We start from the raw sequence: 25950 nt of genomic DNA, 5'->3' as shown, positions 1-25950 counted from the left end.
TTTTTTTCTCTCTTCTATGTTCTTTCACAAGCATCGGGGCGATGCTTTTTCAGAGGGGGGCAATGCCACGCCCACTTCTTGTCTTGTTTTGATGTATTCGGGTTTGACCGGCAGGGACGGTTATCAACGCTCGACGCTGTCCGCGAAGCATTGTTCGAGAAGCTTCACGTCTATAGTAGATCGTTCTGTTAAGATTGCGCCCCGCACGCGAACGTTCCAGCTTTGTCTAGAGATAACGCCGCCACCAGCGATATTGCTGGAAAGTTCGATACCGCCTGTATAAAAGCCGACGCGATTGACCGCTTGTCAGTTGGTCGACGGACGACGCCCTGTTCGCCGCTATATTTGTACAGCGTGTATTGCTGTAGTTCTAGTTCTCATTTTCCGGCCACAAGTTCGGCCAAATAAACAGTTTCATCCTGCAAACGCCGACTGCTGTCTTCATCGACGTCACGACCACGTGACAATATATATATATATATATATATATATATACCTTCTACGCCTGGGTGTTCTTGTGATCACCTCGTTAAATTGGGGTAGACTGAAATTGGTATAGAGGGTAAGAGGGTTTCACGGATAAGACTGTCTGGTCATGACATGAAGAACGTGAAAATCCCGTCACGTACGTCGTCAAACTCTTTGCTCCTTTCACGTGTGGCACATACCCGTATACCACGGGTCGTGGTATGCGGGTATGCGCCGCAGGTGAGTGACAGTTTATATCTACACGGGAACAGCGAGAACAGACATTGGCTGTTTAAATGCGAGAGCGTTAAGAAATACCGACACCTGCAGCATTGACCCGACTAATGGAAAGAATAAAAATCGGGATTCCAGAAGGAATCGAACCCAAGCATTATGCGTGCCAGTCAGGCATTCTACCACAGAGCCACACTAGATCTTGAAACTGCTTTGGAGAAAGACCCTATGCACGCTTAATGTCAGTGCAACGTAAATTGTGGTTGCAGTGCTGGCTATCTAATTTTATAGCAAAGCAATAAACATTACATATGTACCCTATCATACAGCCGTCATGTCTGGTTAAAGTCAATTGTGGTTCCAGTGTTGACTCCGCTTTTATAGCAGTCTAATATTAAACATTACATTTGTAGTTCTATAATTCAGCAAGCTATATTAAAGCGTTGCTCGACCACGTAGGAATACGCTAACGAAAGTTACGCATGATAGTTACATCGCAAAGTAAAGTTCACTTCGTTGAGATAATACTGACGTCTGTGCTCTAACGTGAGTGCTGACGTTACGTCAGACCATAAGTCGCCCTTTAAACGCCAGTGTAGTCGACGTTCCTAGTGAGTTCACGATGTGCACACAACAACTACACTTACAAAAACACGCCAAAAAATGCAAGCCAAAAAATGCAGCACAGACAATCACTGGCCGGCTGCTTGGCATGAAACCGATTCCCACAAGGCGTGGGATCTGTCGAATTTTTTTTTCGACTTTGCCGCGAAATGGCCCTAGCACCTCTCTGTAGGGAAGCTGCCTTTTCGTAATTTCTGAGATTTTCCTTAAATACCCAAACACCCTTATAAAGAAGACTGGCAGATTAGGCGTGTTGGTGCTTTTCCATATCACTTAAAAATTTTTGCTGTGCATCCTTCCTAGTAAAGGGTACTGGGCATCCCAGTAAAGTCACTAGTATTACTATAGTAATACTAGTGACCTTACTAGGCATCTATACAGGGTGTTTTAATACATGTGTCCAAAAATCCTCTAAAATGAGGGAAATGGAATATTTGCTTGCTGCCTATATAACCACTTTTTCTGTACAGACAGACATCTTAATATGACTAAGGATAACAATTACGGATGTAATTAAAGAAATTAAGTCAATTAAGTGTTTAGTTAGTTGAGACAGGCGGTCTGGTAAATTGGGAGAATGGGAGCCCTTCCAGCGAAGAGCCCCTCGGCGCTTCGAGTTTTTCTTAAAGGGGTATTATCTGGCAACCACCGCTTGACTGTTTCAAGCACCAAAGCTAAAACTTTATTGTAATTAGGAACTGTAATGGGCCGTTTTCATTGACGAATTAAAGTCACGTTCAGTGCTACCAGGCAACAATCATAGATAGAAAACTCTGTAGTCAAAACTGACTTAAAATTCTGTTCTGCTCTATATACGCCATCAAAGACATGCATTTTTGTAATAAGTGGAGCGAAATTCGAAGTCACTTATTGGGAACCTTGTGTGTATACGCCGATGAGTAGTAATCGGTCATCGCATAGGGATATGATTATGCACTGTTCGACAATTGTAGCATGTGCTAAAAAGTGGTGAATTATCGGTCATGTAGTTAGGTTTTCAAAGTTATTGTCACCAACTTCACAGTATTCTGCATTAACTTAGGAAGCAAAAGGTGTTGGTGGAAAAAGTATCTCGTTGTTATTGCGCTTGCTCTCAAGATGAATCATCGTTGAGGCAGGAAATACAAGAAAATGTGACGTTCACGACATTTCACCTAGCCCTAGTGACCTAAAAAGGCTACATCTCAGAACGTGGATCAGCAGCAAAATGAAGACCATTGAACCTTTTGTTCACAATTACCTTTGCCCATTTCGACACCTGCCGAGTCACTGCCACCGCTTCACTTGCGCAAAACAACTCAAAGTACAGCCAGCAGCCCTTCTCATCATTTCGAAAATGCCACTGGTTATCCTATGACACAGCATTTGATATCAAGCTGTCTGCTGCGCTTGTGCACTGGCAAATGCATGCTTGCGAAAGCTTAGACTTCGTTAGTCTGTTTTCGAAATTATAGGTCTCTGAAGTGGGCTTTCCTCTAAAATGGTTAGAGTGCTTCTAATCAGACAGAATATAGACTAGCTGCTTCATATGGCATTCCCTATCTGAAGTGACAGGTGTTCAATGTGAATCAGTACTAAACGTTCACCTAATTCATCTGCCAGCATTAACTCTATGAAGATTATGACAGTGGGGGGGGGGGGGTCCATATATTTCAATTGCATAAGGGCTTCTTATGTAAAAACTCGATCTTTCAAATTTTTCACAACACGATACTACTAGGCCATGCGGCTAGGTGGCCTTGAAGTACGAAATGGTCGTACGTACCAATCAGAAATTTAACCGCAATCCATCCATGACATTTAAAGTCTCGTAGCATCACAAACAGTATCGACAGTTTCACCACGAAGACCACCGTACGTTATAATTTCGTGAAATTTCTATGACTTCGCGAACGAACCGATGCTCATCAGCGCCAGTAGTTACTTCTCGTATACCCGCTGTCACATTTCGTTCTTTAATGTCGTGGTTCTTTTATTACGGTAGCAATTATACGGACGCTCGACGCATATTTCTGACGTCGCCGTCGCCGTCATGCTCTGTATAAAGCCCAAATCGATAACATTGACCCGCACGTCGTATATTCTATGTGCGAGCGCAAGCTTGCGAAGGCTGGAGACAGGCGCGGCTCAAGCAGAGACGAAACGCGCCGGCTGGCTCCATTGGGCTAAGGAGCATGAAGGGGTGCCGGGGGGAGGGGTCTGTGTCGCTCGGTCAACAACTTCCAACTTTGATCAAAATGACCTGCTCGCGCATGCTATCTCGACAGACATCAGTAGACGGCACCTACCCTTGTACGTACTGTACTCGCACCGCTTACTTCGCACTGAAGAGACAGACAGCACGAAAAGCGCTTTGCTCCATGGAGTGGCCGTATTCCCTTACGCCCGTGTTTTGCAGAAATACGCGAGATCCGATCCTAAGATAATTAGCTGCTGGCCTTACTTCGTATAACATTCCAATTTGTTGATATCACATTAATTGATTCACCCTTTCGGCGAAACTGCGACTCTTTTTTTCACAGACGTACATTCTGCGGGGCCTTTACTTCCAAGAAGATTACTTGAAGAATTTGTGGTGGAGGTTACTGTAATATCCGACCAACTGCACCAAGTGCACTATCAAAATGACGACGACTTGATCACCTATCTGGCAGTGATGATGAACGCTGTGAGTATGCTTTGTTTTCAAACAAGAAATAGCAGTGCAGAAATGAATACAAATAGCGAAAGCGAATATCAAGATATTTTTGTGGAGGTCGCATAAAGCTCCAACACTGCACGTACGAAGTGCAATATACCGACATTTTTTTTTTTTTGCTACAATGAACATGTGTGCAATATTATGCTCTTTTTTTTTTTTTTGCTCAGCGCTTTCGCGTTGCCCAGTTGGTTGGAGTTTTACGTCCCAAAACCACGATATGATTATGAGAGACGCTGTAGGGGAGGGCTCCGAAAATATCGTCCACCTGGGGTTCTTTAACGTGCACCTAGATCTAAGCACATGAGCCGCTACTACTTCGCCTCCATCGAAATGCGGCCGCTGCGTCCGGGATTCGATCCCGCGACCTCCGGGTCAGCAGTTGAGCACCATAACCACTAGACCACCACGCAGGCCGCAACTGGATGTAGAATACGCCCTCGTGTTACTGAAGAACAGCAGAATACACATTAAATTTGTGAAGCCATTGAGTTGCACATAAAAACCAGCGCTAGAAATTACATTCTATTCTAACAGTGGATACTTTGACGCTGCAGTATTCCTGGAAATACAGCAGTCGACGCTGCTGTACAAAGGGCGCATGAAAACCAATGCACAAAAAATATTTTTGCCCGTGGAGAGAAGTCGGTCAGTTGCTAATAGATAGGACGCCAACTTGGCGCAAACACCCAGCTTTTTTTTCAGAAATGAAAGTGCTCAGACGTATTCCTCATATACCATAGCACTAAGCTGTCTGCTCTGCTAAGTTGATTGACAATAGAAATTGTCTCATATTATTGCATCCTTTCTGGCTTGACGCCGCATTTACGCCAGACTTTTTGCACAGAATTCTGTAAGTTGCTTTGCCGAAATGTCGTTTGGACATTTGGTCATGTCGACGAACGTGTAAAAGGCCACAGACACATCTTTTTAAGCATCCACAATACGGTACTGTGGGGGTGGAAACTGAAGACCGTCTTAATGTTGCGACATTCGACAGTTCACTCTCCAAAAATTTCCTTGGCTGCCGTCCAGCAAATGAACTACACAAAAGTAGTTTATTTTAAAACCTTTGAAGAAAGCAAATATATGTTATATTATGGTAAACGTTTGCACTTCAGGCCACAATTACTTTTCTGAAAGCTGAATGGTTTGTACGTGTATAGCGATTCTATATGTGAGATATACACTTCCACACAACTTGATATATATACAAAAGCCCTTTTCTAAATGTGGGTACAAGGCTGACATTGTTGTTTGTTCAAGTGTTTCGTTCTCTAAACGTGTGCAAAAGTTTTGTTCACGATTTGACCCTCTTCCGTGTCTTCCTTTGATTCCGCGAGGCACTGCGCAAAATTTCATGATATTTCTTTCTCATGTGCTTTAAGACCTTAAATCTTTATTGCGTGTTTAGCGATTTCTTGTGCGAAAAGGAGTTGCCGACGCCTCAGAAAATATCTCACAAAACATACCTTTATAACACATCTCCTACCGCACATTAAAAAGTAAACAGCAATCTTCCCTTTAAAAACATCTTCACCTTCAAAAAATCTTTTATCAAATTGGGCAGAAATATTGCACATTATGGTTGAAGTTGTGTAACTTATTACTCATTTAGGGGACTATCTTCACGAAATTGCCTTCCCTTGTACTGAATCGTACTGCACCGTCTCGAATTCGGTCATAATAGGTAGCGGTACGCCACATTCCACCGAAATTAATTGTTTTACGAAGTAGGGTAAGGCATCCAGTGCATGGAAACTGCATTTACGGTCCCATCGAGGGCACTGGCGTGACCGCAAATGTGCCAACGATTGTCACGTGCGTTTCGCACTATTTTAACCATCGGTATATACCAGCTAGATTTCTAGCTAGACCTCTAGCCAGACCTCTAGCCAGACCTCTAGCCAGACTTCTATCCAGACCTCTAACCAGACCTCTGACCAGACCTCTGACCAGACCTCTGACCAGACATCTACCCTTCTAAGACAACGGTCGGCTGTTGCTGCGGCCAACTTCATCAAGGCTCCCAAAAGTAGCAGATGTGTCATCGATTTCATTTAGGCCAAAACATAAGCAATGTCGCCCGAAAGCCCTCATTATTATGGTCACATATCTAAATTGAACTATCTTCATTTTACCAATATACTGTGCGTGCACGCCTCTCCTTCCCACATGCATTGCTTAAGAGACTTATCTCGTTTCAGGTCAACCTCCGCTACCACGGTATGCACAACCCTCGCATTCGATTCAGGCTCGCTGGAGTCACCAGGAGTCTGGTGAGTGCGTGGAACTAGGAAACAATGAAGCGAATGTACAAGTTTTGAAAGCGCGGTGAAGCCTTTTCCCATGGTTACCATATGTTAAGCAGGTGACAAAGAATAAGAACATTTCAAAGGAACCTAAAGATATTTTTACGTTAGGTTAGAACACCTAAAATTAGCAATACCTAACTGGTGGGCCAGTTCGTTAGTGATAGTAAAAAAGTTGTTCTAGAATAGTAGACAACATAGGACGTTGTTCGCATGACAATGCGAACAAGCGAATGAATTGAAATATCGTGTGTAGACTCTTTTCTATGTAGCTTGCCCGTATGCTGTACAATGGAGTCTAGGGAGTCAATTAAGGCATGCATGGCCTAGAAACTGCATTTCGCATAGGAATGGCAGACACCTCCAGATGTGACTCGTGCTACAGTGACGAAATAACAAAACATCTACTGTGTTTCTGTAGATCGTTCTGGGAGCGAACCCAACGTTCTACGCTATGCGCTGAACACACTAGACGACAGACCGTTTTCAGAAAACATCCTCGGATCCATTACGTAACTGCGCAAAAAACGGACGGGAACACAAAAGGAGAGAAAAGCACAAACAGGCGCAGACTAACAACTGAAGCTTTATTGCAAGAACAAGGCAATATAAAGAAAAAAGGCAAGAGAGGGCAAAGAGGGAAGGAGAAAAAGCCAAGAGGGACCCATATCAACAAAAACCCAGGCCACATCAACCAAAGCACGCCCGTCATACAAGACCACGATAACTTAACAAGAGAGGGAACACTGACGCAAGACTCAGATTCTTTGTGTATGTGCGCAGCCTCAACAAGTTTACGCGCTCTGTAATTCTTATGGAGGAACAACACAGAAGTGTCACCAAATATAACTTAGGAGGGTGGATGATTGGGCTAGTTGGTACTCCATGATATAAGACGGTATAGCGCACTAGGTCGCCCCTGCGTGAGCAAGCCCTCAGTTTCACTTTGTGATAAGGAGCTTGCGTTCTTGGAAGGGGTGGGCATGCGCACACGGTGATCCCCCTCCTCGGTTTTTTCTTAGCGGGTGAGGGGGGCGGCGGGGTGAGAGGGTAGCACTTCTCTCAATTCTTCTTCTGTTACTCTCACAGTCGTCTAGACAACTTTCTTTCGTTTCCCAGTAAATGTTCAGTTGAAAGTTAGCGCTTGTCCTCGTCCGTCTCTGTGTGTTTCTTGTGGTTATTAGTGCGCTATACCGTCCTATATCGTGTCACCAAAGTGCGGTGCGCAGCCACGTTTCTTGCAATGCGCTGCTAAATGAAGGCCAGAGTGGCCTTTCAGAGAATTATAATGTTCCCTAGGTCTAACACTTAGACACCGTCCCGTTTGGCCCACGTATACACGATTTCAAGACAGGGGTATGGAGTAGATAACACTGGTGATACAAGATACATAGTTATGAACATGACTAACATTGCACTTATCCTGCTGGACAATTTGTCGATTCGCCACACGTCGGTCTACTTTGGCACATAAAGTGGATAACTTGTTCCTGGCGGAAATTAACACTTGGACATCATATCGTGACGCAACCTTTTAAATGCGAAGCATTTCTTAGCGAACTTCTGCGACTTTGAGCGTATCTATCTATCTATCTATCTATCTATCTATCTATCTATCTATCTATCTATCTATCTATCTATCTATCTATCTATCTATCTATCTATCTATCTATCTATCTATCTAGCCGCCTACGACTTTGTGCTCTCCTGGCCGTTTCGTTAATCGGATGTATACCAAAATCGGTGTGTCATAACATGGCCTTATTACGAACATAAATGACAGGTCATATCATGAAAATCATGACACGCATGTCATGAACAGCATGATTTACATTCCACGACCTTAGGCTCTTGCGGCCGTTCCGTTAATTTCATATACACCAAAGTTGGTACGGCGTGACAAGAATTCATGACGAACATAATGACAGGTCGTAATATGCAAATAATGACGCGCATGTCATGTGCAGCATGATTTACATGACATGGTCTCTGGGCGCTCGCGGCCGTTTAAATGAAGGGATATATACGAAAACTGGTATGACGAGACATTTCTGTATGGCGAACATAACTGTGTGTGGTAACATGAAAATCATGACATGCATGTCATGTATGACATGATCTACATGCCACGCTCATGGCGCACTCGCGGTCGTTTCGCTAGATTGATATACACCAAAATTGGTATTGTGCTATGTGACTGTATGAAGAACATGAATAACAGTTGGTAAGATGAAAACCATGACATGCATGTCATATATGTCATGATTTACATGCCACGCTCATGATGCATTCGCGGCCGCTTCGCTAGCTTGATATACACCAAAATTGGTATTGCGCGCAGCGACTGTATGACGAACGTAAATGAGACGTGGTAATATGAAAATCATGACATGCATGACATGTACGACATGATTTACATGTCATGCTCATGGCGCACTCGTGGCCGTTTCGCTTGCTTGATATCCACCAAAATTGGTATTGTGCTATGTGACTGTATGAAGAACATGAATGACAGGTGGTAGCATGAAAACCATGACATCCATGACAGGTATGTCATGATTTACATGCCTCGCTCATGGTGCATTTGCGGCCGTTTCGCTTGCATGATATACACCAAAATTGGTATTGCGCGACACGACCGTATGACGAACGTAAGTGAGAGGTGGTAACATGAAAATCATGACATGCAAGTCATGTACAACATGATTTACATGCCACGCTCATGGTGCGCTAGCGGCCGTTTCAGTAGATTGATATACACCAAAATTGGTACTGCGCGAAGTGACTGTATGAAGAACATGAATAACAGTTGGTAAGATGAAAACCATGACATGCATGTCATGTATGTCATGATTTACATGCCACGCTCATGATGCATTCGCGGCCGCTTCGCTAGCTTGATGTACACCAAAATTGGTATTCCGCGCAGCGACTGTATGACGAACGTAAATGAGACGTGGTAACATGAAAATCATGCCGTGCATGACATGTGCGACATGATTTACATGTCATGCTCATGGCGCACTCGTGGCTGTTTCGCTTGCTTGATATCCGCCAAAATTGGTATTGTGCTATGTGACTGTATGAAGAACATGAATGACAATTGGTAAGATGAAAACCATGACATCCATGACAGGTATGTCATGATTTGCAAGCCACACTCATGATACATTCGCGGCCGTTTTCCTAGCTTGATATATACCAAAATTGGTATTGCGCGACGCGACTGTATGACGAACATAAATGAGAGGTCTTAACGTGCGAATCATGTTATCCATGTCATGTACGGTATGATTTACATGCCACTGTCATGGTGTGCTTCCGGCCGTTTTGTTAACTGGATATATACCAAAATTGGTATGGCACGACAGGAGTGCGTGATGAACATAAGCGACAGGTCATGCATTGTATATACCAGAATATGCGTTTCATTGGCATGGTGTATACTAGATCGTGCATGCATGCGTGCATGGCAAACATACGATATATGGTGGACTAGATGCCATGGCATGAATGATTTCATTTGGCTCAAAGACAAACAAGGCGCTGTATGCAGCTCTTTGCTTGCTGCTGCGCATTACATCGATTCCCACAGTGCGTAGGATCTGCCGAATTTTTTTAGACGGTGGGTAAAACCATACACATATGAAAGAACAACAAATGGCCTGGGTTTTTAAATGCGAAGCATTTCTTAGCGAACCTTTGACACTTTGAGCGTTTCTATCTACGTATCTATCTATCTATCTATCTATCTATCTATCTATCTATCTATCTATCTATCTATCTATCTATCTATCTATCTATCTATCTATCTATCTAGCCGCTAACGTCTGGGTGCACTCATCATCGCCTCCTTAACTTGGTGTAGACCAAAATTGGCATGTGTCGATAAGAGGATTTGACGAATACGACTGTCGGGTCATGACATGAATAACGTGAAAATCCTTTCGCGTACGTCGTCAAACCCTTTCCTCCAGACATGTGTGGCACATACCCGTTTATCACGGGCCGCGGCGCACGAGTATGCGCCACAGGTGATTCACAATTTATATCTACCCAGGAACGGCGACAACAGACATTGGTAATTTAAGTGCGAGAGTGTTAAGAAAAAGTGACATCGGCAGCGTGGACCCGACGAATGCAGAGAATAAATATCAGGATTCCAGCAGCAATCGAACCCATACATTTTCCGTGGCAATCAAGTATTCTACCCCAGAGCCACGCCAGATCTCGAAACTGCTTTGGAAAAAGACCCTACGCGGGCGTAAAGTTGGTGAAACGTCAATTGCGGTTGCACTGCTGGCTATCTAATTTTATAAACATTACATAGGTACTCCTATGATGCAGGCGTCGTATTAGATTAACGTCTGTGGTTTCAGTGTTTGCTCCGCTTTTATAGCAGTTTAATAAACATTACATTTGTATTCCTATGATTCAGCAAGCTATATTCAAGCATTGCTCGACCCCGGAGTTACGTATTACCGAAAGTTACGTGCGATATTCACATGATTGCACCATAAAGTCACATAGTTTCGATAATACTGACGTCTGTATTCTAACGGGAGGGCTGACATTACCGTCGCACCATAAGTTATCCTTTAAACTCCACTGTTGTCGACGTGTCTGGTAAGCCCACGATGTGCACACAGCTACTACACTTACAAAAGCACGTCGATCCACCTCGTAACGTTTGGCTCCAAGCCATAAAATACAGCATATAAGTACTCGCTGACTGCTTCGCATGAAACCGATTCCCACAATGCGTGGGATCTGCCGAATATTTGTCTATATGGCCAACAGTGGCCTAGGTTTTTGTTGATATTGGTCCCTCTTGGCTTTTTCTGCTTCCCCCTTTGCCCTATCTTGCCTTTTTCCTTTATATTGCCTTGTTCTTGCCATAAAGCTTCAGTGTTATTCTGCGCCTGTTTGTGCTTTTCTCTCCTTTTGCGTTCCCGTCCGTTTTTTGCGCAGTTACGTAATGGATCATTACCCACTGGCCCAACTTACCACTCTTCTGCAATCCTCGGATCGCGGCCAGGGCGTCGCAGGCCAGCAAAGTGAAAATCGATCGAGTTCGGCGATCGCTTGTAGACTGTAATGGACATGCGCACACCCCCCAGTGTAGGGTAGCAAACCGGACGCGCGTCTGGTTGACCTCCCTGCCTTTCCTTTCTCCTCCTCCTATGGAGATAGTCTTTGGAGCTGGTTTTTGCTATTCGTGGACAAATTTGTGAACTTGCTAAAAAGAATACTGGAATGGGTGTCTAGTACTGAAAAATGTATTTGTCGCCGCTCATCTTGCACTGTGCAAACATTGATTTGGCTGGCAAAAAGCTAATTAAATTAGGGAGTTTTACGTGCCGAACCCTATGACATAATTATGAGGCACGCCGTTGTGCGTGACTTATTGTGGAAACTTATTTTGTCCACCTGCGATTTCTGAACGTGCACTTAAGTCTAAGTACACGCCGTTTTTCGCGCTTTTCTCCATTCAAACTAAATGCACAAAGTATTCAAAGTAGCCGCTTGATGCATGCTTACGTCACTCGGAACTTTTTCCTGGTACGTGCACCAACAAAAACAGCCTTAACAAGTACGGAAGCATAGTCATGGATCACTTTAGTTTGCAGCAGTAAGATATTATGTGGGATTTTACGCCCCAAAACCACGATATCGTTATGAGGGAAGCCGTAGTGGAGGGCTCCGGAAATTTCGACCACCTGGTGTTCTTTACTGTGCACTGACATCGCACAGTACACGAGCCTCTACCATTTCGCGTCCACCGAAATGCGACCAGTTACCTTCGGGTCAGCAGCCGAGTACCGTAACTACTGATCCACCGTGGCGGACGCGAAAAGAGTTTTGCTGAAGAGGATTCACTGATACCCTCTCTCGTTGTCCAGGTGGATGTCTTCGCTAGCTACATTTCCGGCGGTTACCTGGAGGCTTATGGTACTATTGAAGGGCTTGTGAACTACGTAAGAAACGGGAACATTCCAGAGCAGACTGACGTTGTTTACCTTATTACACAGTAAGTAAACTGGTGAAAATGTTTCTAGAAGCAGCCACCCCGTGGTCCACATCTTTAGGCTTGACAAAGCGGCTTAAGAATCGAAAACTGTTGACCAGTTCAACATGTCAATAAAACCAAAATGTGCCAGAAATGATGAAGGCAGTTGTTCACCTGCTTAGAAATTCCATAGTCAAAGCTACATGCACACAATAGACTGTCGTGATAGGTTACTCCTACGCTAATGTAGAGTTGGTGAGGTGGACAATTGGGCGTGTTGGTATTTCGTGATCCGATAGAAGGCGCGAAGACGACGACGGACAATCTCGGCAATCCATTGCCGAGATTACGAGCGTTCACCAGATTTTGGCGCCTGCTCTGTGATCGCCAGGAATCGGGATAAATGGAATAGATTAATAATTGAGGCGGAAAAGATTGTGGAAGCAGGTGATTCTTGCGTGAGTGTGGCCTCCTTATCTTTATCACAAAAAGAGCTGCGTTTTCCTAATGCGACTGCGTATCGACGAAATGTGACAGCGATGCCTGTATAAATAGCACCCATGTTGTTCCTGAAATAAACTTTGTTGGAAGTGGCGCCCTGTGTGTGTCTCTCTCTCTTGTCCGTCGTCGTCTTCGCGCCTTCTACATCGGCTAATGTAGAGAGCAGGGTCTTATTGGAAGAGGATAACTTCACAGCGCTCGTTATGTAAGTTACAGTTACGGCGAAATAAATTATGAGTACAGCGACATCTCAGAGTGGTGACTAAGAACATACGACGATGTGTTGTATGGGCAAAGCGTGGTTGCGGTAGCCCAAACAAATTATAATGTCGCCCGCTGTGTATTGAAAGGTACACTAAAGAGAAAAACGATTTTTTTTTAATTAATAGCTTACACATTCACGATACCAAAAACAGCACGCTTGCTGCGAGAAGACGCTTTGTAAGCAAGACAACGCACAAAAAGAAAATGCTGGTGGCGACGCCAGCTTGAAGTTGCCGCAGTAGTCACCATGACGTCATAGATTATGATGGCGTTTACTATGGCCTACGTAGCTCTTAATAGGTAAAAATGAAGTACATTGTCTTCTGAGGGCGCCAGTGACCTAACGCACCAAGTTTCAGGAAATTTCATTGAGCCAATGTGCCTAAAATATGAGAGAAACACTGAAATCTGTGACGTTACTAAATTTAAAAGTCAGACTTCTGACCATAGGTCGGCAAACTCACTCATGAGTCGACTCACTCAGACTCACTGAGACTCAGATCGAGCCGTGAGTCTGAGTCTGAGTGAGTCCGGGTGAGTAATATTTTGGTGAGTTTGAGTCCGAGTGAGTCCGGTTGTGAAAAATTTCAGTGAGTCTGAGTCTGAGTGAGTCCGGTTGAGGAACATTTCAGTGAGTCTGAGTCCGAGTGAGCCCTAAGCGCAAAATATATTTCTTGAGTGAGTCTGAGTGAGCCCCGCACTTTTTTGCCGACTTATGGTTCTATCTAAACAACTTCAGAGTTATTAACAGCCTTATATCGGCTCACGTTTATACTCCTGTCGACTCACACATACTTCAAAGCACTAGTGTTTATACGCCAGCTCAATATTTATTGATCAGAGGAGTGAGTCACGAAAAGGCGGAGGGGGGGGGGGGGGCAGGTGACACAGGTTGTTCTTGATAAAATTATCTCGTGGGAGTATTCTCTTTCAATAAAAATGCCCTTACTGGATTGCAACCACTGATAACCTATATATGAAGGTACGAGATTAAAAGGCGCTAAGTAGAGCACCATTTATGGTAGATATTGGCGTTGACATCATGGTTGAAAAAGCTAATTATGTGCTAACGGACTCATGAGTCGACTCACTCAGACTCATTCACACTCAGAGTGTGAGTCTGAGTGAGTCCGAGTGAGTAATATTTTGGTGAGTTTGAGTGCGAGTGAGTCCGGCTGAGAAAAATTTTAGTGAGTCTGAGTCCGAGTGAGCCCAGTTCAAGAAAATTTTGCTGAGTCTGAGTCCGAGTGAGCTCTAAGGGCAAAATATATTTCATGAGTGAATGTGAGTGAGCTTCACATTTTTTGCCGACCTATGGACTATAATTTTCTCAACTATTAAAGAGCCTATGGTGGTAAAATTGACAGAACTACAGTTTTAAGAGTACAATTTATCAGCCTAAGCTCATTTATTGTTTCACTTTAGAGTCCCTTTAATTCTGGTTTAAGAGCTCTGTTTCCTACTAGTTAATTATGCGCTGTAATTCATTTCGTCATTCGCAGCCGGGACATGATAAATGGTAAAAGTGGACAAGCACCTGCAGAGCAGAGAATGACAGGTAAGTGAGACGTCCTAACCATAGTTTCATGCTAACATACCTAGAGGGGAATCTAGCGCTAGTGTCTATGCGGGCTCCTTCAGCGGCGCTTGAGCCACCATGGGAATGATGGGAAGTACAGGCTTCGGATCTGCTTTGGATGGCTTTCGTTCTTGAGATTCGCGACGCTCGTTTGCCGAGTGTAAAACAAAGCGATATGAATATATTTCTAATTAAAACTTGCTTCATTCTTTTGTACGTAAAACTTATTGCAAAAGTTTTGCGTGACCGTGAGAGGGAAGAGAAACCTGGGCAATTTCAACCACCAGGGTATGCATTGCTCTGCAACTGTGTTCCATAATTGGCATCACGACATAATGAATTATTTTTTTACAACACTTGGAAACAAACACGCTTGTTTTTCCCTCCAAAGTACGCATTATCTATTTATGGAAATAACAGTACCGTATTGAGTGAGAAACACTTAACATATTGTCTGCTGCGATGCCAGGTGCGTCTGTCCAAGTGGTCTGCCCCCAACGCATCTCTCGTTTTGTTGTGAAGTCGAGTCAGAGGAGCGTGACGGTGCGTCTACTTGGCTTCGCCGTCGTTTTGCAGTTGGTTTGAAAGAGTTTTGACAAGTAGCGCTTATCACAAAACGTTAACTCTATGCAATTCCCTGCACTGGCGTGGGAAGCTACATCTACGCGCAGCGGTGAGTGCACGACGCTTTGCTGAAACTGTCAAATACAACCTGTAAAGCTGCAACGTCTCAGCAAACCAAGAGACCTAGTGATCTTCAGCCTCTTTCAAAAACAAAGGCACTGCTTGAGTGCTTCGCAACGCACCCCACTGCTGATGTTGCGCGAAGAACGAAACTAAAAATGTAGAATATTCGTAGATAGTTCGCTAGCTAACGCTATCCAATCCGAAGCCTGTACTTCCCATCATTCCCATGGTGGCTCAACGATCGCAGCGCCAGTTTCCTCTCTAGGTTATCGTAGGAAATTCTATGGTTCTAACGATGACCACATGCTAAGATAAAATTCAGGATTAACGGGAAAATGAGGGCAAGCGAAGCTTGGCATGTGCGTGACTGACCTACTATTTCTTTCTTTCTTTCTTTCTTTCTTTCTTTCTTTCTTTCTTTCTTTCTTTCTTTCTTTCTTTCTTTCTTTCTTTCTTTCTTTCTTTTTCTTTATTTCTTTATTCCTTATTGCACAATGCTCCATCGTGTTTCCTTCCTTCATGCCGGGAATCGGACCTTCATCCACGTGCTCAGCAGCACGACACTTCAGTTGTTAAATGCAACAACGATGATCATGCGTTCGTATCCAGGCAACAATGAAATGTGGCAACGTGAAATTACAAGTGACCTCGGTAAAAGGTCAGATTCGCACATCAGAAACGGCTGGTCGCCGACAAGCGTACGATCGAGAAAGCATCACTTATTGGAAAACGGGGCACACAAATACGCATGCCAACGGCGTACTTCTAGGGCCACATTTCTGTACGCTTACCAGAATTTTCGCGTACGACGCCTCTACCGAAATCTGAGTTAGTTAAACCAGAGACAATACGCAAGAAGCAAGTAATCAAGTTGCTTATTCCTAAGTTGAACGCGACGGGGTGAAACCGAACGCAAATGTGACCAAGTTGTTTCTCGACATGTTTCTTTCAGGCCTCTCGTACGTTGGGGGAGTGTGCACAAAGGAAAAAATCGGAATGGGAGAAGATATCGCCCAGTCCTACAGGGGCGTCTTCACGATGGCGCACGAGCTAGGCCACACGTGAGTGCTGAGTGATTCAACAAAATACAAAGAATATGTTCTGTATCTCCATGTATGGCTGCACTAAGAGAGAGAAATTGACCACCACTCGTTTGCAGCACGAAGCCACAAGGAAATCCGTACGGAATTCTCAGAAAGGAAAGCTCCTTAGTAGCCGAAAAGTTCGTCCTGGTCCGGAGAGGGAACCCTGGACCAACGCCTTTCCAGGGGCGGTCGTTCTACAAATTTATCTAACCAGGAAGCTAGCAAGTGGCAGCGCGAGGGCGAATTAATCGACAACTCGAAGCACATGGACTCATTATTACAGATCAGTTCTGTGGGATCCCGCAATGTGACGAAAGGGTTAAGAGAGGGAAATTGACAACCACCCGTTTATAGCTCGGAGCCACCAGCAAGTCCATACATTTTTCGCAGAAAGAAAGCGTCTTAGTTGCCAAAAAATCTGTCCTGGTCCAAGGATCGAACCCGGGACTAACGCCTGAAAGGCATTGGACCCGACAACTAAGAAGCTTCGTGCTACAAACGGGTCGTTGTCAATTTCTCTCTTTCAACCCTTCCGCCACCTTGCGGGGTTCTGCAGAACTGATTCGCAATAATATAGCTGCACTGTGCGGCAACAACGTTACTAGGCTAGGTATAGTAACGTTGTCTAGTAACGACCACGTTACTAGACCTAGTCCTATAGTAGCCTAGTCCAGTAACGTTGGTGCGGCAATGAGTCATTTAGAGAACTTCTCTTTTGTTTGTGTGGATATGTTGATATTTGTTTATGTTGTTTTGTGCGTGCTGCTTATTATATTACCTTTGTGCCGCATGAGCTACGTGTCATACATTGCATTCACGTTGCACTTACATACGATATGTGTGCATCGATAGCAGTTCATAACATCTCTATAGTAATCATGTTAATGTTATGTCATGTTTTTATGATATTTGTTACATGATTATTATATCATGGTGTGTAATATGCATATATTATATGCTTGTAACTTATCGAGCACTATCGCTCCGGCAGTAAATAGGGGCTCTTGGATCCGTCAAGCGCTCATATGTTTCAGAATATTCTGCTTACTATCCCTCATCATGCATGGCGAAATTGATGCAAATAAAGTTCTTGTCATCTACAGTCGCAATGGCATTCGCAAAGAAATTGTCAGCTGTCGGGACTCTTTTCGATGGTGGTCCCAGTAATTCACGTTCCCTTGTACTCTTGATTCCTCTCAGACAGAAATGTGTGCAACTTGGTAAGAATATCTCCGCGATTTGAAAACTCAGGCGCCGAAAACATGAACGCAAAGAATAACGAGGAGAAGCCACAAGTACCGCTTATCAACTGAAGTGTCACAGTGTGGCCGGGTGAAACGACTCCTAGCTGAAGGCAAAATTAATAGTTGTAAAGAATTTAATTCAACCGCTTTACACAGGCTTTTAAAATGTGGAGACGCTCCTTGTATCTTTCTTGCCTACATCCATGCAAAATATAAGTTCAGGGGAACACGGAAGCTTGAAGAAATACGGAGTGTCGCTGACGCCAACATTTCGACAAACCGTCTTGTCTTCTTGAAAGCTCCAACCGCCTACCTTAGCGCGTGTATGTGTATGTGTATGTGTTTTTCTTTTCTTTTTTCTTTTCTTTTCTTTTCTTTTCTTTTCTCTCTTTCTCTCTTCTGCTACAGAAGTGCTTCCTCTTCTTACTCACCCAATTCGGCATGCCACCTTATCTCAATATCCCACCTCTGTCTTTTCCTTCCTTTTTACCCCCCCCCTATCCACTCCCCCGTTTTCCCAATTGCCCTCCCCAGCCTCTTCTGTTTTGGTTGGGGGAAAGGGTACGAAGCATACACACACGCGCGATAAGGTAGGCAGTTACGGCCTTCAAGAAGACAAGACCACTGACAACCCGTGTTCCAAGGATTTTTCATTGCTTGCACCCACACATTCGCGTGTGAAACCGTAGAAGACCACTTGTCTGATCATGTAACTCGCAGTGCGTTAAGTACGCCATTCCTTACAACGCAGGCTGGGCGCACAACATGACCAGGTGGGCCACAGGGAGTGTCCCTGGTCCGCCGGAAGCCTGATGAGTTACGTGGACGGCGGGGAGAACAGATACCGCCTCACTCCTTGCAGCAAGAGACAGATAAGGAGTGTCGTCAGGTAAGCTATTGCTGAGTCATACGTGAAGAATAACGTCACCATGGTCTGTGTATGTCTAATTTTATAAATTGGGCGCACCTAAAAAAATACCCCCTGTTGTTTAGCAAGGTGGAGCGTACAGCTTGTTGGTGGATAACTGAGATGACATAGGAGCGAGAGTGACATTGGAGCAAGAAAGCAAAAAAAAAAAAGGAAACGAGCAGAAACAGCACGAAACGCTCTCTCTCTCCGATCCCTTCCTCCTTTTCTTTAACACTTGAGCCAGTATCATCCACTCCACACGGTGTAGTGATCTTTTGCCAAGAATTGCGAGAACTGGCGGAAGGAACGGAAGAAAAACCGGCAGTGACGCTTAGGTTATTCTTAAGGCAAGAACCTTATGATGGCATATGATGACAGGCAAGAGCCTTTCGTGATGACACGGAACGGTCCAACAAACATCACTCCACCACGCGAGCTCGGCGTCTACTTCGTCTTGCGAAAGCGCGAAACAAAGAAGGAGATAAAGAAGACGATCCCCTGACGCAGCAGACGTCATGTACAGCTTCCGCTTAGAGCCACCGGCTGCCTGGAGAGCGTAAAAGAAGCGGCGTTCGCCTGGCTCGGCCTGCCGACGACTATTTAGTAACGCGGAAAGAGCACGCTATGGAAGACGCTGAGCCAGGGCCTAGTGAATTGTGTGTTAGGCCGAAGCAGCATGCAACGCCAGAGGAGCCAAATGGCCAGTCGCGCGTCATGAGGGTCTTTTACACTATCGCTAAGACGACTCGAAGGCGAAAGCCTGAATGTCGATGCATTAAAGACTTAAACGTCAGAATTCTGATGGAGCATTGCACGCGGCACGATGAGGCTTTTCATGAGGCATGACGCACGACTGGCCATTTGGCGCGCCTTCTCTTGGAATCCAGTCTGTTAATCTTCACGGCAAGCGGTCATCTTGCCTTGCTCAAGTTAAATTCAACTTAAATTCGCTTCAACTTACATTCAAGATGACGCAGCGAGCCATAGAAAGAAATATTACAGGTGTAACCAAAGAGAAAGCCCGCAGCCAGGAATTTTTTTGGAGGGGGGGGGGGGGGCTGGGGGGGGGGGGGGGCACTTGCTGAAGCCCTTGACTATTTGAGAAAAATGTCTAATTTTGCTATTTTCGGTAAAACACACCGCTCCATCAAAATGTTTAAGGTGCGGGAGGGGGCGACTCCTCCTCCTGGCTACGGGCCTGCTTAAAAGACAAAAAGAGACCAGAGTGGATCAGGGAACAAACGGGTGTTAAGGACATCCTAATCGAAATCAAGAAGAAGAAATGGACATGGGCAGGGCATGTATTGCTATTTACATCAAGACAAAAAAAAATAGACCCATCTGCATGATAGAGACTTTCGTGGATTCCATAATGTCGCAGTTTCATAGGAATATAGAGAATTTAATTTTGTTTTCTGCAGTAAACTGCCAGAATGGTGCCTAATGGAAACTTCGAGAAGAAACTACATGGTGCACCCAGGCACCCTGCCGGGGAATATGATATCAGCGGATGTATTCTGCAAGTTGTACTTGAGGAGAAAAACGAATTCGCCACAGCAGTACACCAAAATAGTAAGCTATACCTCATATCGTAATATCATGCAACAATCGTTGCGAACGAAAATCTCTCATGTAAGCATAGGCCCACTTTCACTGCACGTCAAGAGAAAAAAAAATGTCACCACATAGAGTAAATGAACATGTAGATACTGCAGCTACAAGTGTATACACATCTATTTAGAGTATGTTGCCTTAGTACGTTAGATGAGCATTATTGTTTACTATATTATATACCGCACAACATGCTTGCGTTTGCTCTATTTGAGGCTTTTATGATACTCTTTTTTTTTTCTTACCCCGATATGTCACGGCAATGGCTAAATGTAAAGCTTCGTGTTTACAAGACACTAGCCATTAAGTTAAAACGAAAAGGTCAAGCGTGTTTACCATAAGGTTTCCCATTTAACGAAAAAAAAAAAAGATTTCTTCCTATATTTCGCCTTCTTGAAGAGCGCCAAGAACTCAGACATTTAAGTGGGGCATATTCAACGCAGGGCAAAGCTACAGACGTTGAAGCTCGCTACACGAAAGCCACTACACGTTCATTACATTAACGAAAACCCAAGTTCGCCGACTCGTATGCTGCACGAAGCCAACAAAAAAGAGAGGGGAAATGAAGGGAGGAATTTAACTAGACTGCACTAGTTTGCTGCATTACTTTTCGTGAAGGGAACACAGGATAGTTAAAGGAGGAGGGAGAGGGAGAAGGGGAATAAGTCCACAGCATGATGCCGAGTAGCTAGAGTCGGGCACTTAAATAAATCGCCTTCAAGGTTCGCAGAGAGAGAGAGAGACGGGCTCCCAAGATGTTTTTTTATTCCGTAAAATGATGATTATCAAGTCTACTCAACGTGCACTGAGGCGTGTCGCGTTGTTTATCAAAGCTGTAACAAGGGCACCGGAAGTGACCCATAGCTGGACTTCTCAAGCGCCCACACCTTGTGAGGTGTTCCACTGCTTTCCCATCCAAAGAATGCTGTCAAAAAGAAATCACGGTAGCAATGACTACAACACTACTATTACGCGAGCATGCCAGAAAAAGTATGATGGTCGCTTGCCGTGAAGCCCATTATTCCTGCGTACATTTGGCCTCGCGTTGCATCTACATCACGCTACACCGTGCAGATACCTATCAGCAGTGTTCCGCCCCAAATACCTCGGAATACTGAAACCACCTTCCCGAATTAATCACGGCACTAACTAGGAACCCTCATTTTCGCGCATTTGTTAACCGTAGCTAATATTACAACCAATAGTCTGGCAACCATTGTCTCCTTTTTTTTCTCCTTTCACATTCGATGATGTCAGTTTTAGCCATCCGCCTTCCTCATTTTCCTGTGCTGTCCTGTGCCGTTTGGTAGGAGCCAGGACAACTAGTATCGCCAGAACGAAAGACTCCCACATCAAACGGCGTTTCGGCGACTTTCCCGCTAGGGGAATGGCGCATGCGCCACGGCATTGTGAAAAAAGGCGGATTGCGGATTGTTGCTCAAGCGAACCACTATTGCATCTAGTTGAAAGTCGTTTTGGCAGTGCACAATACAATGCAGCGGGGCAAGTTGAAACCCTTGAAGGAGTCTTCAGATGAAGTCACTCTATTCACTTAGCATTAGCATACCACTTAGATGATATTACTTGTTTGTCTTTAGGATTCTCCCCTATTTGTAATGTGGAGTAGTCAGATTAATAAACGTTTCGGTTTCGAACGGTATTTGTTTCTGACGAAATCTCACACGTGCTATTGTTGCATCACTTTCTCCACCTATATAGACCCGTGAATACAGCCGAAAATGCAAAATGCAATGCTGCTACGTAACAGGCCGCCTAACTTGGTGTTACGAAGTCGATATACTGGACGGCATGCCATGTGGCGAAGGGAAGGTAAGCAGCTTGATTTTTCTTCACGTGATAAGATGTCGTTTTTGGGACGACCATGATGTTGAAGCGCTACTATGAACGAAGACTTCAGAAGAACACAGGACAATGAGCTTTGGTATACGTTCATCATGGTAAAGCACTTCTAATGAGGGTAAAGCGCTACGGAGACTTCTTTTGAAGTCTCCGTAGTGAGGCTTTTGAAGTCTTTGTAGTGATAGTGACGAGCGACGGAGGCTTCTCTTGGAAGTCTCCGTAGCGCCTCACTATCATTAGTAGCGCTTTACCATCATGAACGTATACCAACACACCCAAATGGCAGTCATTTTTGAACAACACTGCGCAAGATGTCGACCTGCAGGCGGAAGCGACGGCAATCATAAAAACACCGAACACGTCTCTTTATTCAAAACCGGGCCCACTATTTGCTTTTCGATTCTTCATCCCTCACCATGCGTTACTCTGAGAGGCTCATTCCGGCGATAAAGACTGTGCGCGGCAGTCAGATAAAATTACGAGAACATTGGCCTAATGAACGGGCTTACTGTAAAACATGGCCTCAGGCGACGTACAGTCGGCCACAAAGTAATGCAGACCCCGCAAGCGCGTGCTGAAATTGCCGTCTAGGGGCAAGCCGTCTCCTGTCGAGAGTATAGCCGTGGCCGCGCATTCGCCAAAGCACTGCTCTCCCAACAGCCGGCGGCTCGCCACTTAGACTTAGACGGCTCAGACGGTAATTTTGGCACGCGCTCGCGTGGTCCGCATTATTTTGTGGCCGACTGCTCCTTTTGTACTACAAAACCTCGAGCGTCGGGGCCCCGGTGTAAGATGCAACTTCTTAAGAGTAAACACCACCCAATCGCCCTAGAAATCGCAGCGCCCTTTGCGGAGTATTTTTTCACAGAAAAAAAAAATATCCATCTTGCGTGCCTTGTCTCGCGTCAGCGTCACGTGATTGGCACTTCCAGTTCACGAACTGCGTGCACTCTATTAGCGCGAGATAGCATTCTTGATAGGAAAGTAGCGAGCGCAGAGAAAGAAAGGAAACAAAAGCAAGCCAGACGGCGATTATAGGCTTCCAAAGCAACGTCGAGCGGCGCCACTGCTCTTACCGCAAATGGGGGGGGGGGGGGGCATCCACGGTCACAACACTGCTGCCCCCGCTTCCGCGCACGCGCAGAGCTCTCGGATTGCATCTGTGGTGCGTCACAATGTAACTATTGCTGACCATCAGTGCTCTGGGCCGAATGAGGAGCGCATGCGCGCACGTGTCCTTGCCGCCGGCAAATCCGGCGACAAACCGCCTTCGCGGGCAGCGTCTGCCTCCACTAACGCATAGCTCAGCCGCGCGAGCGTCGAGCCCAAACTTGAGCTTGGGTTCCCTATTGTTGCGTGGCAAAAAGACGCCCCAGAGGGTGCAATTGTTTTCGGGGGCCGTCTCAATCCCTTCAGGATAGCAACGTTGCCCTTTAACAGAACTATGGTCTCGGCGTCACCCTGCAAAAAGCGGCGCCGCATGCTAGCGAAAAGCAGAACGAAAGGTCACGTCTTCATAGCTATGGCAATGGGTAACGGTACAATTATCTGCACGCTTGAACCACGAACGGAATCCATCTCACCCAATATTCTATCCTTATTCATTTGCAAGACATCTTACCTTCGTGGTTGAGCCCTGGGTCGATTGCGTTCCCGGCAAAATCATTTTTCTCGGTCACTGTGGGGACACTCGGAATGACTCGATTCGCAGACCCAGGAACGTCTACGTGCAAGAGCTTTCACGGAACAAGCACCCGGTCCTGTAACTGTGCCAGCTTGGAATGCTGTCGACACCACCGACGCTCCCACTGATGTCACGTGCATGGTGTCTCGAGATAGTATAATACCCGACGAGCGTGGCCGGTACTGGGTAGGATGCGTTTACATCGATTCGGTGCTGGACTTTTCATACACCACTCTCGGCCAGCTGATCTCGTTGTTAACGTCGATGGACCGTCGCTCCGGCTACTGGCGAAGCGCGAAAAGCACGAAGGCAGGTTATCACCGGGGGAGACATCGCTACGAAATACCATGAGTTCACGCCTGCTGAATTAATAAGAGCATATAGAGTTTTACGTGCCAGAACCGCGATATGATTATAAGGCACGCCGTAGTGGAGGGTTCGGGAAATTTCGACCATCCAAAGTTCCGTGCACCTAAATATAAGTACATACACGGGCTTCTAGCGTCTCGCCTTTATCAAAACGCGACCGCCGCGGCCGGGATCGAGCCCGCGACCTTCAGGTCAGCAGCCGAGCACCGTGACCATTGTACCAACTCGGAGGGCCGCGCCTGGTGAGTTCTTACAAAATTAAGCGTCGTGCGCGGTCGCGTGCACACGCTCGCCTCTACCCCCCTACCCACCCCCTCCTCCTCATTCTAGAACGCTCCTGCGCGCAACGCTCCAGCTCTACTCGAGGAAATTTACGGTAGCGCGGTCTCCCGATAAGAAATTGCCGCTGTTCGTCATTGGAATTCCACGGCAAACCATGTTGCGCGCGCACCCTGGTTGATAACGTGGCGTGCAACGATGTGAAAGCTGCGCAAGAAGTAATCAAAGCGTGTGAGCCGCCACAGTAGTACAGTGGTTAGGGTGCTTGGCTGCTGACTCGAAAGCCGTGGTTTCGAACCAGGTCGCGGCGCTAGCACTTCGATGGAGGCGAAATGCTAGAGGCCGTGTTCTTAGATACAGGTGCACGTTAAAGAACACCAGGTGGATGAAATTCGGAGCCCTCCTCTACAGCGTCTCTCATAATCATATCGTGGTTTTGGGACGTTAAATCTCGACAATTATTATTTTCGTTGTTCCTCTTGTGTCTGCGTCCCTCATGCGCAACGTTAAGCAAGGCTTTGCGAATTTTGTTTTATTGTTTTATGTGGTATCGAGAGCAGTTAAACGAACTATCGTACCTTTCTTTATTTTATAGACTTGCTTGAAGGGAGCCTGCAGGAGGCAGCACCCATGGTTCTGAATCTCAGCAATCGGGACTCTACGCGAAGCCTGAAGACGCGTACAAGTAGAGAGGCCCGTACCTCAGAAGATATTTGCGTCCATGTCTCTTTCTGTGCTGATGCTACCCTCAAAACGCGCTACTTCTGCAGCATCCTGACTGTTTCATCTCAGTAATTGTCACCGACCTTCATGTTTAAACAGCTCAATAAAAATGTGTAGAAACAAGGGCCACAGAAATTGATGCTGTCCACCTGTGCCAAGAGCCACTGTTACACTTCAGAGACGCCGTGGTTCACAAATGCGATTTAACTATGCTGCGTCATTAGTACGTCGACCGGGGTTCTCCATGTTTGTCGATAAATGAAGGAAAGAAGCAACTAAGAGGGAAAATTGCGTCAGCAATGTGAGATATTGGGCTAGTTCGTTTTTTATGATTACAAAAACTGCGCTACAGTTACTGCGAAATACGAAGTTAGGGGGGAGACACGGAACGAAGTGGGCACTACAAGCGCAAACTATCAACTGAATTTTATTGAACAGACTTGAAGGTATACGAAGACATCCAGAAAAAGGAAAGATCCGTTTAAGGAGACGGTGGGAGGGGGGCAATATTGCTGCATTGTCTTCATGTGCTCCATGTGGGGTGATTGCGATGAGGTGAATTGGTGATTACGATTGAGAGAAGTGGCGACGGCTCAAAGTTCTTTTCCGAGTGTGCTGATTCAATTGCTATCTCTGGCTTCTGACGAATTCGATTTCCGCGTCGGTTAGTAGAATCAAAGAATAAGACTACACGCGAAATTTGGGAAGCCTTCCACATATTAGACCAGGAAAGCGCATGCGTCAGTACAAGCTCCATTCTACTAAGCGGCGCGGAAATCGAATTCGTCAGAAGCCAGAGATAGCAATT

The 25950-nt window shown here is 45.4% G+C and overlaps 1 protein-coding gene across 1 annotated transcript in view; it reads left to right on the top strand.

Moving 5' to 3' along the window:
• Positions 1–25266, top strand: part of LOC119401418 (venom metalloproteinase antarease-like TtrivMP_A) — a 39364-nt gene extending 14098 nt beyond the window's left edge. The window contains exons 6-14 of the mRNA XM_037668203.1: positions 3849–3994; positions 6232–6303; positions 12240–12367; positions 14614–14669; positions 16330–16438; positions 18458–18595; positions 20038–20188; positions 21947–22057; positions 25015–25266. Coding sequence (XP_037524131.1) covers positions 3849–3994; positions 6232–6303; positions 12240–12367; positions 14614–14669; positions 16330–16438; positions 18458–18595; positions 20038–20188; positions 21947–22057; positions 25015–25059 — 956 coding nt within the window. The 3' untranslated portion in view covers positions 25060–25266. The remainder of the gene's footprint in view (positions 1–3848; positions 3995–6231; positions 6304–12239; positions 12368–14613; positions 14670–16329; positions 16439–18457; positions 18596–20037; positions 20189–21946; positions 22058–25014) is intronic.
• Positions 25267–25950: the final 684 nt, after the last annotated feature.

The sequence above is a fragment of the Rhipicephalus sanguineus genome, chromosome 8, assembly GCF_013339695.2.
Source record: "Rhipicephalus sanguineus isolate Rsan-2018 chromosome 8, BIME_Rsan_1.4, whole genome shotgun sequence".
Classification (NCBI taxonomy): domain Eukaryota; kingdom Metazoa; phylum Arthropoda; class Arachnida; order Ixodida; family Ixodidae; genus Rhipicephalus; species Rhipicephalus sanguineus.
The sequence above is the reverse complement of the archived record's forward strand: the minus strand, read 5'-3'. Positions and strand labels throughout refer to the sequence as shown.